At 40.3% G+C, this 14,950-nt stretch overlaps 1 protein-coding gene across 1 annotated transcript in view; it reads left to right on the plus strand.

The window, feature by feature from the left end:
* PSME4 (proteasome activator subunit 4) overlaps window positions 1–14,950 on the plus strand; it is a 90,854-nt gene that overhangs the window by 60,391 nt on the left and 15,513 nt on the right. Inside the window, exons 25-37 of the mRNA XM_063123823.1 lie at window positions 1,431–1,493; window positions 1,629–1,724; window positions 2,586–2,717; window positions 4,090–4,299; window positions 5,220–5,356; window positions 6,014–6,067; window positions 7,694–7,823; window positions 8,718–8,799; window positions 9,853–10,006; window positions 10,565–10,634; window positions 11,785–11,910; window positions 12,890–13,042; window positions 13,714–13,818. Coding sequence (XP_062979893.1) covers window positions 1,431–1,493; window positions 1,629–1,724; window positions 2,586–2,717; window positions 4,090–4,299; window positions 5,220–5,356; window positions 6,014–6,067; window positions 7,694–7,823; window positions 8,718–8,799; window positions 9,853–10,006; window positions 10,565–10,634; window positions 11,785–11,910; window positions 12,890–13,042; window positions 13,714–13,818 — 1,512 coding nt within the window. The remainder of the gene's footprint in view (window positions 1–1,430; window positions 1,494–1,628; window positions 1,725–2,585; window positions 2,718–4,089; window positions 4,300–5,219; window positions 5,357–6,013; window positions 6,068–7,693; window positions 7,824–8,717; window positions 8,800–9,852; window positions 10,007–10,564; window positions 10,635–11,784; window positions 11,911–12,889; window positions 13,043–13,713; window positions 13,819–14,950) is intronic.

The following is a 14,950-nucleotide window of genomic DNA, read 5'->3' on the forward strand; positions in this document are numbered from 1 at the left end:
TTAGTTGCCCATGCTACTTTAGGAGGACAATACTTCCTTTAAAATAAATGAAGCACATTCTCCTCTGCTTGCCAAGGACTAAGGCCCAGGTCAGAGTCCAGGGGGGCAATATGGGGACATGTAGCAGTAGTTGTGCAGCAGCACTCAGTCCTGTTCAAGGAGAATAGATGTCAGAGCTTGGAGACCAATTATTTGGGACAGATTCCCAAAAATGTGAGCTGATGATATGAGTTGATTCCCACTTTGTGAATCTTTTCAATGTGTGTCCCAGCGCTCATCTACACCTAGCAGGATATTCCACTACAAAAGCAGTATGAAAGCAGTATATAAAAGGCAGGAGCCACACTTCTGCTTTATAGCAGTATTGAAGTGCACTGCAGGATCTACACTACTACTTTATAGTGATACTGAAGTGCACTGACAACTGTTGGGGCCCATTGACACATCTACACCAAGCAGGATATAACACTATGAAAGCGGCATATGGTATGTGTCAGTGGGCCCCAATAGTTTTTATACTGTATTTGTAATTGTGCTTTTAACATGTTGGTTCTTTTATTATGGTTTTAACTTTTGTGAACCGCCCAGTGAGCTTAAAAATGTAATAAATAAAATAAATAAAAATAAATAGTTGTCAGTGCACTTCAATACCGTTATAAAGCAGTAGTGTAGTTCCTGCCTTTTATATACCGCTTTCATACCACTTTCATAGTGGAATATCCTGCTTGGTGTAGATGAGCCCCCAGTCAGAGCCTCCCATGCTATAGAACCCTTCTGAAAAGTGAACTGAATAAGAACATCATAAGCTGTAATTGCAATGCATCGTGAAGCATTAAAAGTTTGCTGAAGGGAATGGAGCATTGGGCCATGATCCATTTGAAGTCAGCTTGTGCTGACTTTAGCCTGTGAACTATGGCTGCACATATCAACCTTCTGAGTCAGGAACCCTACCTAGAATAGGAGGATGAAGCAAAATTGAACAACTATGAATTGCATTGATCAGTCGTGCTTTGCTCTTTGATGAAATCTGACACAAACGCCATAAATGTGTAAAACACTATCTTCTTGTGGAACTGCACTGGTTTCTGAGCAAATTTGCCTTGTTGGTCTACTTTTGAAGGACAAGGTTATTAAGATAAGCAGAAAAGCTACTTATCACTCAGAGCAAGTATTAGACAAGGCCAATTTTAGGCTGATTTCAGGTGTAGAACAATTCCCACAAAGGAATAGGTTTCGATATTGTGCTGATCGGAGGTTGTTTACAATAAACAGAAGTGGTTCAACTGCACGAAGCTGCTGTGATGTGTGAGCTAGCCCTGTAAGGAGGTACTCAGATGAGAAACCTGAGAAACCTGAGGCAAGGGCAGAGACAACATTCCTAGTATGTATCATATATACGTAATGAGTTTGTTCATTTTGTTTGTCTGCAGCTCCAAAGCAAGAAACTGCATATCAGAGCACTGTTAATTGACAGGGTCATGTTGCAGCACGAGGTAATGTGCGTTACTCTACAGACAATGTTTGGTGGTCAGCCACCCTCGAATTTGGAGTGTTTGTGCTTTCTAAACTTGATTTAATAAAGTGAGTGCACAGACACACAAAAATCTAATTTGGCATTTTCTATTTAGCTAAGAACGCTCACTGTTGAAGGATGTGAATATAAAAAAGTACACCAGGACTTGATTAGGGATCTTTTGCGCTTGTCTACGAGCTCATATGGCCAGGTAAGCATTTGCGGTCTTCGGCAATTTTGTGCAGACAGGATGTTAGCGGTACTGGCTATTTATTCAGTATCCTGCTTTTCCACTAAATATAGTTCTCATGGCGGCTAACAATAATAAAATATAGGTAATGAAAATATATTTTAAAAGATATTTTAAAAAGATATTTTAAAAGATGTTTTTAAAGTCGTGGGTAAAAAAATAAAATGAAAAAAATAATAATCCAAAATCCATGCTGAGGAACGGGCACAGTTAGCGCCCTGGCTGTAGCTGTGTAAATACAACTGTGGCCACTGCAGAAACATGGGCATCAGGTTTTAGGGCTGAATGTAGGACTACACCCAAAATACAAACCTGAATCTTCAAACAGAGTTTTCAAAGTTGTGTTTACAGGGAATGCAGTTCTGTTCTGCTCTTAGGTTGAAACTTCAGGGGGAGGCGTTTCTGTGTTAGGTCTGTGACTTCTAATACTATTCTGTGCATTGTCATTCTTCAAAGGGATCCCAAAACTTCCTCTCGTGGCTTAACTTGGTGGCCAGGATGAAAATTTACTTTGGGTGGAATTGAAGTGTGAGATCCAAAGATCCCACTTTATGTGAGCAAGACACTTCTGCTCACGTGGCGTGGGGGTTGCTAATCTCCCCATCTGCAGGCATTAGGCTAGTAATCCATGCAGAAGGTAACATAATCCGAAGGCCCCCCTCTTACGAATGCTAGAAATTAGCTTGAAAAACAAGCCAGGGCAGAGAAAGTTGCTGCTCTAGGTTTCAGGGCTGTGGTCCCAACAAATCACTTCATAAATTGAAGCTTTTTGTTCCTGTGTTTAGCTTTCCATACAAAGGTCTGTGATGTTTCTTTCCGTAGGTCAGAAACAAAGCTCAGCAGGCATTCTTCACTGCCCTGGGGACTTACAACTTTTGCTGCAGGGACATCATTCCTTTGGTTCTGGAGCTTTTGCGACCGGATGAACGTGACATTACCCAGCAGCAGTTCAAAGTAAGGTTTCTGTTCATTCTCTTTACAGGCTGATGTTTCTAGACTGATACACGTATTTAAGGTGTTTGTGAAGGGGCACCTGCATGACTTTGTAATGGCCGTGTTACTCCTAAATAGCCATGTGTAGTGAATGGATGGTAACCATGAAAGACAAATTACTTTAATGTCAGTATACCTAAGACTTGTCTCCTCCCCTGAATAGTAAGCTGGGCTCTCTTTTGAGGACAGACTGGGAGAAGAGCTAGCTAGTAGGACGGGGACCAAGGGAGTTAGTATTTCTGGCTTTTTTAAACTGTTTAGTTATTGAAAGGTTTAGATTCATCTTTAGTCTTGTTGTTGTTGTTGTTGTTGTTGTTGTTATTATTATTATTATTATTATTATTATATTCATTTATATCCCGCCCTTTTCCCAGTACTGGGACTCAAGGCGGTTCGCAAGATTAAAACATATACAATTAAAACATATAAATATAAATTACAAAAAAAATAATAGAATTAAACCTACAAGTAAAATTAAAAAACATGTTAAAAAATTTAAAAACTGTAACAGGTTAAAGGGGGGTGGGTGTCCAATACATTAACACAGGTCCAATAATATTTCCAAAAGCCTGCTAAAACAAAAAAGTTTTTGCCTGCCTCGGAAACTGTAGCACAGAGGGAGCCAGCCTAGCCTCCCTGGGAAGGGAGTTCCAGAGCCTTGGAGCAGCCACCGAGAAGGCCCTCTCCCGTGTACCCATCAGGCATGCCTGGGATGTTGGTGGGACTGAGAGAAAGGCCTCCACAGATCTCAGAGCACGGGCAGGTTTATAAATACGGTCTTCTTGGAGAGAACCTGGACCTGAGCCGTAGAGGGCTTTATAGGTGATACAACACCTAGAGTTTTCATATGCAGTGGGTTATTCATTCAGCTGAATAATGTGCACCAACTTTATATATTTAGTTTGAGGCTTAGAAGACTAGGAAATGTGCAATTGCAAATACCTCCCGTCTTCCCATTGTGTTACTTATGAGGAAAGACATAACCCTAATATAAATCGATAAAGCTTAAAAGAATTGTCTGCAATGGTACTTTTGCAGTCTTGGTAAAGCAAGGCAGGTGATGAGAGAGTGATTTTAAAATGTAATATGAAAAACACCAAGGTTTTGTGGCAGCAGGGTTCAAAACTCAGTGTGCTTTATCTTCACTGTTAGGTAAAACTACGTGGGGAGTTTGCTTTGGTGCTCCCTCTGAGTAGAAGTCAGCATGTCCCAAATGACAGCTGTTTGGAGTAGTACTTTGTAGACAGCTAATAGCAGACAGTTGTTACTGAAGTACTTTGAAACTGTATCTTCAATTCTAGGTTGATAATCCATTCTAAAACTTGTTCCGTAGGGTGCCTTGTATTGCCTTCTTGGAAACCATAGTGGAGTGTGTTTGGCGAATCTTCATGACTGGGATTGCATTGTCCAAACCTGGCCTGCAATAGTCACTTCTGGACTTAGCAAAGCAATGTCTCTAGAAAAGCCGTCCATCGTTAGACTGTTTGATGACCTTGCAGAGAAGATCCATCGGCAGTATGAAACAATAGGAGTGGACTTTACAGTAAGCACGAATTAATTGTTTCACTAAGCAACTCTTTAGGAATGGCTGCATGAAAATATGGGCAGAAGTTGATGATGACCCCGAGCCCAACTGTGGGGTGTATAGGACTTCTGGGTGGGCCACTAGCGCGAGTAGAATTGGGATTGAAGGCAGTGCTGAATTAATTCTTGGTTCAAATGTTATGCTGGCAGTGTGGGTGCTGTCAAGAATATAAATAATTCTGGCACAACTCAGCATGGTAAGTACCTTTTATGCAGTAGCTCCTGCATAATTTGAAAACCGCGTAGGCTCAGAACAATATGTCGTGGAAGCATCTGGCAGCTGCTTCTCACAAATGATCGGCCATTTAGAACAGTCCCCGGACATTTATGTTTCTGCTGGATGGTTAGGCTGCCACTTTGTATGTTAATATATGAAGTGGGGCAAATAGGCTCAACTCTGCTTTGGGCATTAGCGAGGCCAAGTAAGAATTGCATATGGAAGCTAAATGACCCTCCAACTGCTGTTGTGGAGGAGCTTCCAGATCAAAGCAGTAGAGAGATGGAAAACATGTTTGCTGTGTTTACAGTGTTCGTGTAAAGTCATACATGTTTAGTTAAACACCCGTCTACACTCATCTGAAGCCCAGAACAATGGATGGAACATCCATAAATATGCGATAGTTGTTTGCTGCATACAGTGTGCAGCTGCTGTAAGCAGGAAGAAGGATGTACGGCATCACGTACACGGTCATGTATGAAAAATGAACATGTCTGTTTTGCTCTCTCTACCAGTGCTGATGAGCCACCACTAATGACAAGATGCCTCTGAGAGCCATCTATCTAGTTACTAAAGAGAATACTGATTTTAGGTGATTGGTATACACGTTGTAAACTTGGTATTCTGACAGAGGTTTCATTTGTATATCTCTGCTGCTTCAGGTTCCAGAGAAATGTGTTGAGGTCGCTGTCCTCATGCAGAAATCAGGGGATCTGCACAATGGCTGGACCAGCCTTAGTTCGGAGGAGATTCAGTTGGGAATTCAGCGGCAGAAAGAAAGGAATGTTGAGTCCTCTCAGTAAGTGCAAAGGATCTAGAGTTAAAGATTTCATTGCCAAGTCAGAATGTATTATTTTTATAAGCCATCTTGAGTGCCATTTGTTTTAGTAGAAAAGGAAAGGAAAGGAACCTCTCGGTCAAGCACTGAGTCATTACTGACTCTTGGAGGGACGCCAGCTTTCGCTGACATTTTCTTGGCAGGCCTTATAGCGGGGTGGTTTGCCATTGCCTTCCCCGGTCGTTATTACCTTTCCCCCAGCTAACTGGGTACTCATTTTACCGAACTCGGGAGGATGGAAGGCTGAGTCGACCCGAACCGGTTGCTGCAGAGTACAAATCAAATCAAATCAAATAAAATAAATAAATAAATAAATGAAACCTAAACACATTATGTGCAATTCAACAATTTTTCCTTTCCTGTAAAGAAAGAGGAAATCTAATGGCTACATTGTCTGCCTCACAAGAGGTCAACACGTCTGTGTTTGGATCGATTACAGACACACTGAAGCATGTAGTGTTCAGTTTAAATTTTGCTTATATGGGAACTTGTGTCAAGACTGTCATGTGCCATTCTTGCCATAGAGAATAACTTTCTGTTTGCATTGGCACACACCCAGGTGAGATCTTGCATATTTCTGAAATGTTCTAATATTTGAACGTTACTTTTTGTTTTCAGAAACTATGAAAACCTGATTAACAAGTTGTTAGATTGTGTGGATCAAAGAAATCTGTAAGTATGTCAGTAGTGGGTCTCTTTTTCAAAACGTAAATCATGCTCTAGGCATTGAGAGGTTTTTAAGCAGGGCTGTGGGATTATTCTACAGATTTCTACAGTTCTGTGCCAGATTTCAGTTCATATATAAAGGAATCAAAAGAACACCCAGTCCAAACCTTTGAGTCAAGGCAGTACTAAACCCCTACTGGCTGTACTGTGTCAGAGTTAAACAGCGTGATACTTCAGCTAATTGTAAATTGACGATTCTTTGCCCAAGTAGCCTTCATTTAAATTCAGCTGGTACTTGTTGGAAATTGTCTGAGGATTGATTATGTACTACTTTTTGGATCTTAATATTTTTCTTTTCTTTTCTAAATTACCTTTACCTTGAAGTAAAAGTGCAAGGTATCGTCTGCCTCAAAACAGCAGGTTGGGATAAACCCAAACTGTAGTTATTTATGCTGATGCCATCGTTTTACTTTGAGGAAATCCTAGCTTAGTAGAGTGTCCTTCTTGCTACATTTCACTCTATACATTCCTTCATGGTCCATCAGGAGGTGTCAAAAGAAATACAAAGAATGTTCTGCTGGGACCACTTTTGGATGAAAGTTGGATCTGCATTTCAGTACAGAAATTACTGCTGTAAAGCTGTGCATGACATGCTTCTTCCAATAATAGGCTCTTGAAGTATGGGAGTGTTCTTGCAGGTTACTCCTGTGATTACACATGAGGTTAGGGAAGATTCATGAATGCAGCTTCCAGGAAAAATGACCCCCAATGCATCAGGAATCTTACAAATGTGATTGTTTTGTGGGGAAACCTTTAAAGCCCTACATGGTTTGGGTCCAGGCTACTTGCGGGATCGCCTTCCCCCATACAATCTGCCCCGCACACTCAGGTCCTCTGGGAAGAATTTACTCTAGCCAACAAAAAAAACTAGGCTGACAACTATTACCCAGAGGACCTTTTCTTCTGCCGCTCCCAGTTTGTGGAATGGCTTGCCAGGAGAGATTCGTCAACTTAACAGTCTTCCAGAATTTAAGAAAGCCATAAAGACTGATCTCTTCTGGCAGGCCTACCCAGCTGAATTTTAAGATGCCTTTTTTAATGGTGTGCTGCTTTTAATGATGCACCGGTTTTAAACGTTTGAATTAGTTGTATGTATTTTATGGTGTTTTTATTTGTGTTGTACCCCGCCTCGATCCAAGGGGAGAGGCAGGTAACAAATAAATAATTTTTTAAAATAAGCTCTTCAAAAATTTTACACATTGAAATTTGATATTTTGATCCCAGCTGTTTTTCACAGACATCATTAATTGCTGAAGCGGTGTTAACTCTCTGTTGCTGCTGACTTTTCCCCTTGCTCCTGGGATTTTTATAAAATCCTGATTACTTCTTCCTACCTTAAAGTAAAGTAGAAGTGCATTCATCTCCACTGCTGCACACTACCTTAAAATTAAAGGTCTTTACAGTTATATATTTTTATTGTCCAAATGAGAGTTAAATTGATTGTGTGCCAATATTGGGATGGAGTGCTATAGGGGTGGACAAAGGAGTTGGTTTAGCGCTAAACTGTGTTGGAGACAATTCACTCTTCCCATAGAGTTTTACAGTTTTTCATCCCTCCCTATTTTTCCCCAGTCCTTGGAAGTTTGAGCACATTGGCATTGGTTTTCTGTCTCTGCTCTTAAGAGATGACAGAGTACTACCTGCAAGAGCGGTAAAATTCTTCGTGGAATGTCTCAACCATGATGCACTAGTGGTTCGAAAGGTAAACATGACAAATGGATTTAAATACTTGCTACAATTCTTGGTTGCTGATATTGATCCCATTACTCTTAACCAAGGGTGGATTCACACGAAGAAGTGATATTTGCTGTTGATCTTGTGAATGAGCCCAGCACTCTACCACATTATGGGCAAACATAAAAAAAACCACCTGACTTTCCAGGCATGAGCTGGGTGGCAAAGTTGCCTGGTCCGCACAGGGGAACTGCTTCACATATGTAGCACCCTGCTTTTCCATATTTTAATTGCAACTGCAGTGCCACATGAATGTATGGATTGGGTCTTAGTAAATTATTACGTAGGGATTATAGGAAGTTGCCTTGTATCTGGTCAGACTGTTTGTCCATCTAGCCCAGCTTTCCCCAACTTGGTGCCCTCCAAATGCTTTGGACTACAACTCCCAGCATTCCTGTGTGCTCTGATTGGCAGCTGCTTTCTAGGTTCTTGGGCAGAGGTCTTTCCTATCACCTGCTAACCTGATCATTTTTAGAGAGGAGATGGTGGGAATCGAACCTGGAGCCTTCTGCATGCAAAGCATGGCTGTATTACTGAGCTATCGGAAGCATTTTCTGAATCAGTAGGAAAGATTACATAGGAAGAGTAACATTCTAAAAGAAGTCTGGCTTGCATGCTTGCTTTTCAGTTTACTATTTTGTGAACGAGAAAGCTCTTCTACATAAGATGGGATAAAAATGTGATACGTACTAAGTGGGAAGGTCCTCTCTGCTTATCACCTTTCAGTGGTCCACTTGTGGGTAGGCCTGTGGGGAGAGAAGTCAGTGTTTGATTCCTTTTTTAAAAAAGAAGGCTGGTAATGAAGCAGTTGCCTATACTGAATTTTTAAAACACATGAGTTAATCCTCACACTTCTTTTTAGATGGCAATCTCTGCTGTAGCTGGCATCCTCAAGCAATTGAAGAGGCCTCACAAAAAGGTGTCCATATGCCCTTTCCAAATCAGTAAGTGTGTCAAATGAAAACAATTAAAGCCACCAACAGCCATTAATAAGACTGTTTTATTAGCTTGTGAAAGTGCAAACTGAAATATGTACTCTATGAACATGCAAAATTGTGCATCCTTAAAGTTGCTTTTGCCATGAGGTTTCAGGTTTGCCTGCTGCTTTGATGATTCTCCATGTGAATGTTTGTTTTGTTTTGTTTGGACTTAGCTACCCTGGCCATTATGCATACCATTTACATCATATATTTTCATTACTTAAAACAGAACAAAATAAAAATGGAATTAAATGAAGTGGTCATATGGCTGATCAATAAAATGTTGATAACATTTATTTATTTATTTATTTATTGCATTTCTATACTGCCCAATAGCCAAAGGTCTCTTTTCCTTATCCTTGCAGCATCAAGAGCAAATTTAGCAGCATCACTTGTAATCTATTATATTTTGTTCATCTTTTAATTAAAAAAAACACACTAATTAGCCTGCTCCTAGGTTTGTCCATGGTCAGCTGAAGTTTCCTGAAAAAGACGCCCTCTGAATGTTGTACAGTTTATGCTACCCTAAATAATGGTTTCTCCCACTTTTAAGTTGCTAAACCTTTTTTCTCCTATATGACAGAGGCCAATTAAACCTATTAACAGTAATTGTAGCCTACAGTAGTATTTTGTATTTAAATGGGCATATTATAATTGTGCTTGGTTTGTTTTAATAGTATTGATTTAATAATAATAATAATAATAATAATAATAATAATAATAAGGTTCAGTTCATAATGCACTTTGAGTAATGTTATTGCCATTTGAAAGCAAATGCTCCATGACTTCCATTTATAGAAAATGTAGGTTATTCAGAATAATCCGATTCCCTCTGGAGAGACATGCAGATAGACATGAGAGTCAAAGAGATAAAAATAAAAATCCATAAACTCTTAAATTACCTGTCTGGGGAAAATGCTGACAGCTCCAGTCACAAGATGAAAACAGGAAATACCAACTGCAGTGGTGGTAAATTCAATAGTCAGTGATTCTCTTTCTCTCTCTCTTAACCAATAGGTGGAGCTCCTCGGCCTCCTGATATTCAGGGTGGTGACAGACCTGACAATCAGTGGCTGCATTATGAAAGCGCCAGCTTACCAAAGACCAAGCAAGCTTGGGAGGCCTGCTGTTTTGTGGAGAAAACGCACTGGGGATACTACACCTGGCCTCAGTAAGTGCTGGCTTGTCTTTCCCCTCTAGCCAATGTTAAAGGGAGTTGAGGCACTGCAAAGCCTCCATCAAACCATGAGAGCTTTCCAGACATCTTCTCACTGATTAACGTCATGCCCTGCTTGTACTCAATTTGATTAGGCGGTCAAAATTATTTCTTCAATGTATCTTATTATATATATAATATATATATGAGAGGGTGGGTTCTAAATTTCAACTTGGCCATGCTCAACACGCTGACTGCTTCACTTGTAATAGAATTTTGCATTCTTTTGCCACTGTTGCCCTGGGATCTAGGAATTGTTGCAACTAAAGGTTGTTGTTTTTAGTCAAAAATATTGGGCCTCTTCAGACGACACACTGAGCCATGGTTAGTCCGCTAACCCTTTTGCAGCAAATAGTGAGGGAGTGTGTTTAAATCGTGGTTATGTAGCCACCATGGTTAGGAATGGTTCACATGACATGCTAGCTTAAAATGCTTAACCACCCTGGCTTAGCATGTTGCCTGAACAGAGTCTGTTTGAGCTATCTGATCTTTTTTTTTTCTTGCAATTTTTAGAAATATGGAAATTTATGCTTCTGCAGAAGAACAACCAAAGCTTGGGAGGAGTAGAAAGGAACTTTCAGAGGTGAATGTGATATTTTTAAACCCTTGGTCTAATTCAAGTTTAGATGTATATATTTATACCTTTGCGATCGTGGTTGGGTTTGAACAGTCACGGCACACATGGTGCGTCTAGAATCCACATAAATGCAAATTAAAATAGGAGTGCAAATAATGACTTACTTATATACAGAATAAGTTCCATGGCTGCTGAGATTGTTTCACACCTTGTTCCTTTCTGTCTTGGTGATTCAGTCTGTGAATGAATTGTAGCTTATTGTTGGTTATTTTCCTTCACGAGAACATCAGTGGAAGGCAAACTACATATGGCTTCTCTGCGCTGCTTCACACATGCATAATTTTCAGTAACTGGAGAATGAAAACATTGTTGTGCGGGATGTATATCTAAGCTTCACCTCAAATGCAGTTTCCCCCCCCCCCCCCCGTAGAGTAAGTTCACATATTTAGCTGCCAATTAACAACCCTTCAATAATCATGTGGACAGAAACCATGTGATGTACAGGCATGTATGTGACAGGCCTTTGTATCAAGGAAACATGAATGAAGTAGCTTTTTGTTTTCTTAAGAGAAAAGAGCTGAAAATATGAAGCAGCATTATACTGTCAAGCCATTGGTCATTTACCCCTGCAGTGAATTTTTAGGTTCTCAGGCAGGGGTTTCTCAGTACCTGCCACTGGAGATCTCATGTTGGGGAGTGCACAATGGTCCCTCTTCAAAGAGAGCAAGTGGTCTTTGATTTTCTCTGGCTGTTTGTGAATGATTTGGTTATTTTAGCGTATCAGTTTAGAATATCGTCACACTGGTTCATGCAGAAAGTGGTTAAGTGCCTTGCTGTCTCAGACACTCACGAAACTAATGGTGGAAAGGTAAGGGAGAAAAGGTCAATTGTGGTAGAAAGCGATCAGACACAGAGATCAAAGGCTGAGGATTTAAAACCACTTTGTCTTTGCCAATAATGTGACTATTTCAACTCTTCCAGTTCTTATGACGAGCATGGAAAAATAAGACTGACCTGAAGGTTAGAGGTGTCACATAGTTGAGACCATACACTATGCAGAATTTCCCCCAACACAATCCTGACTGTTGTACTAACAAAGCAGCACTTTTAAAAGTTTCATTACACTGTCCTTTCTTTTTCCTTTTTCTTTTTACAGGTGGAGCAAGTCATTTATGATCACTTTTCTGATCCAAAATTTGTTGAGCAATTAATCAAGTTCCTTTCTTTAGAAGACAGAAAAGGAAAAGATAAGTTTAATCCTCGCAGATTTTGCCTCTTCAAGGTAACTAGTTACGATTTTGATTACTTGGCTCTTCTAGAAAATGATTAAGTCCATATGGGGAAAGCACTCCACTAAATAGCCCATGCAGTGAAGCCTTTGTAATTGTTGTACTACGCATTGGTGCCAGTCTGACAATCATTCAAGGTTTTATAAACCATGGTTTATGAAGTGAGTGCTGGGGCCATGTTCTCCTCCTTAGCCCCTCCACTCCTTCCTTTACACATCGCTTCAGAACTTGTTTTCTGATTTGTGTTAAGCCGGAGTTCCCTGTTACTTCCAAGCTGAGGAACTCTGGTTTAATGTCAGGTAACGAAACAGGATCTGTTTGGCTTCACAAACAAAAAATGTGATTTATGACATCTCAAATGACAATTAAAATTGAGCCAATGTTTTCATTGTCTTCTGTAAGACTTCCATTTGACAGGTAACATACCTTTGAGAGGGGCTTGCTTACAAAAATGTTTTGTGAGAATGTTGCAAATTGCACAAAAAAATATTTTACACACATGCATAGGCTTGTGCTGATACAAAAGGGTTTTCTGCTGTTGTTCCTGAAGACAACCATGCCCTTTGCCTCCTCAATTTCCACATGGCATAGTAAACTTTTTTTGGGGGGTGGGGGAAGTTTTAACAAGCTACTTCCATTTGCTTTAGGGGTTGTTATTCAGGAATAGTAGTAAAATACACTACTGTACATACAGACTTCCAATGCTGTTCCCTTAATCTTAGCTTATGTGTTTTTTAAAGCGAAATCTGATATCCCAATTTAGGTCTATAACATGTTGTAAGAAATATATATATATATATATCTTCAAAAGTGTGCATAGTATTAGTAGGTGGAAAAGTTCCCTCCCTTTCAAATATTGTCGGTATGTTCTAAAGAATTAACATCAAAGAACAGTTAAATTACAGAACTTATTTGTAAATGTTCAGAGAGGTTTTCAGACTTCACACTAAACCTTGCATTTTGTTTTAACAGGGCTTGTTCAGAAACTTTGATGATGCCTTCTTGCCCGTATTGAAACCCCACTTAGAACGTCTAGCTATAGATTCCCATGAAAGTCCCCAGCGATGCGTAGCCGAAATTATAGCTGGTTTGATAAGAGGGTCTAAACACTGGACATTTGAAAAGGTAGTATATTTTTTTTGTTTAACTTTGAAAAAATATGTATGAAATTCCAATTGCCTTGCAGTTAAAGAATTTACTATGAGTTCCTGAAGAAGAGCAGTATATAATATGATTAAATAATAATACTTCAGCTTAATATATATATCACATATTAGATTGTATTAGATTGTAAGCCTATGCGGCAGGGTCTTGCTATTTACTGTTTTACTCTGTACAGCACCATGTACACTGATGGTGCTATATAAATTAATAATAATAATAATAATAATAATAATAATAATAATAATAATAATAATAATACATAGTTGCTTTGGAAAGTTGTTCAACCCCTCCTGCCAAGAAGCCTAAAGGTTGTAGATTTGTATAAAAGTAAATCAACTTTCTGAAGTATATTTTTCTAATATCAGAATCATGAGCTGGGTTCAAGGAGGTTTAAAATAATAAGGCTTATTTGAATCTTGCTCTCTGAGCCTTTAAGCCCCCAAATCTGTGAGGATTCAGTATTCTTAGGTTTTGGTTTCTCCAAAACAGAATCTGAAGGAGCTCTGACAGCAGTCTGGATTTGCCTATTGATATGTTGCCACAACCTTGCGAGAATTTAATTCCTGTGCTGAGAGAGATTACAGGTGTCATATAAGTCTCATACTATCATCTTTGCCTGTCTTCATTTACAGGTGGAGAACCTCTGGAAAGTTCTATGTCCACTTCTTAGAACAGCTTTATCCAACATTACAGTGGAGACTTACAATGACTGGGGAACATGTATAGCAACATCATGTGTAAGTCCTGTACATTCCTTTTTTGCTTTGCCGTTTTTCGAAAGCACACAGGTGCTGCCGTTCTCCACTCGGTTTGTTACTCATTCTTTAGATTTGGGCTGGTTCCAAGCACATTCCAGTTACTTTGTGGAAAGGAAGAAATGTCCGGTGTAGTTAGGCAGTCTTGTCACACCTCTTCTCTTGGCCCAAGGTGTGTCTTTCCTTCCTGTATGGGGCAAGATGTCTCCCTTCTCCCACCTGTTCATTGCTTCTCTCTTTTTACATTTCTCACCGTTACTATTATCTTATCCTTGCTTGCCTGGCTGTGAAGCTTCCTTGCAGTCTGCCGGGGTTGAGTTTTGCTGGGATCTTTTCTCTCTTGGGGCAGATGGATTACATCATCTGTCATGCGATCCAAGAAAAGTGCTGCTCTCTGATTATTGGGTCTCTCCTCTTGTCCTCATGGGGAAGAATACCGTCTTACCTTGAAAGGAAATTAGTGCTATGGCTGCTGATTCCAATATTGGCATAAATGCAGAAGCTAGGGTAACACTTTTTAATGAATATTTGCAGTGCAGTCCTATGCTAAAGGCTGTGCATGCTTACTTTAGGGTAAGTCCTGTTGAATTTGGCAAGACTTACTTCCAAGTAAACTTGCCTAAGATTGGGTTTATAGGGGACATGGCTAGACGGGGCGATATCCCGGGAATCCCAAGGACAGGGAGGGATGATCCCTCCCTTGCCCTGGGATATGGCCCTACTCTTTAATCCCATTTTTTCCCGTGGTCTCGGGCTTGTTCCGAGACTGCAGGACGTGTGGCCGGGCGTCCCGTTTTTGTCCTGGCTCCTCGCGAGTAACCGGGTATGGGGCACAGAGCTCTTGAGGAGCTCCGTGCCCATCGGGGTGGGGGTGGGGAGTGGGGTCTTTTCTCACTTTTTCTTAGGAATGCTCCTGCACTCTTTTTCGATTAAAAAGCAAAAACAAAATGGCGGGTGCGACGTCCTCTTCCTCTAGGGACGTCGTGCGCTACATGTAGACTAAGAGGGAGGATCTTGCAATCATCATAGCATGAGATCATCCCCCTCCACGCCCCTCGTCTAGCCATGCCCAGGGCTTACATCCAAAACCTGGGTATCTGGATAAGATAGAAAC

The sequence above is a fragment of the Elgaria multicarinata genome, chromosome 4 (assembly GCF_023053635.1).
Source record: "Elgaria multicarinata webbii isolate HBS135686 ecotype San Diego chromosome 4, rElgMul1.1.pri, whole genome shotgun sequence".
NCBI lineage: Eukaryota > Metazoa > Chordata > Lepidosauria > Squamata > Anguidae > Elgaria > Elgaria multicarinata.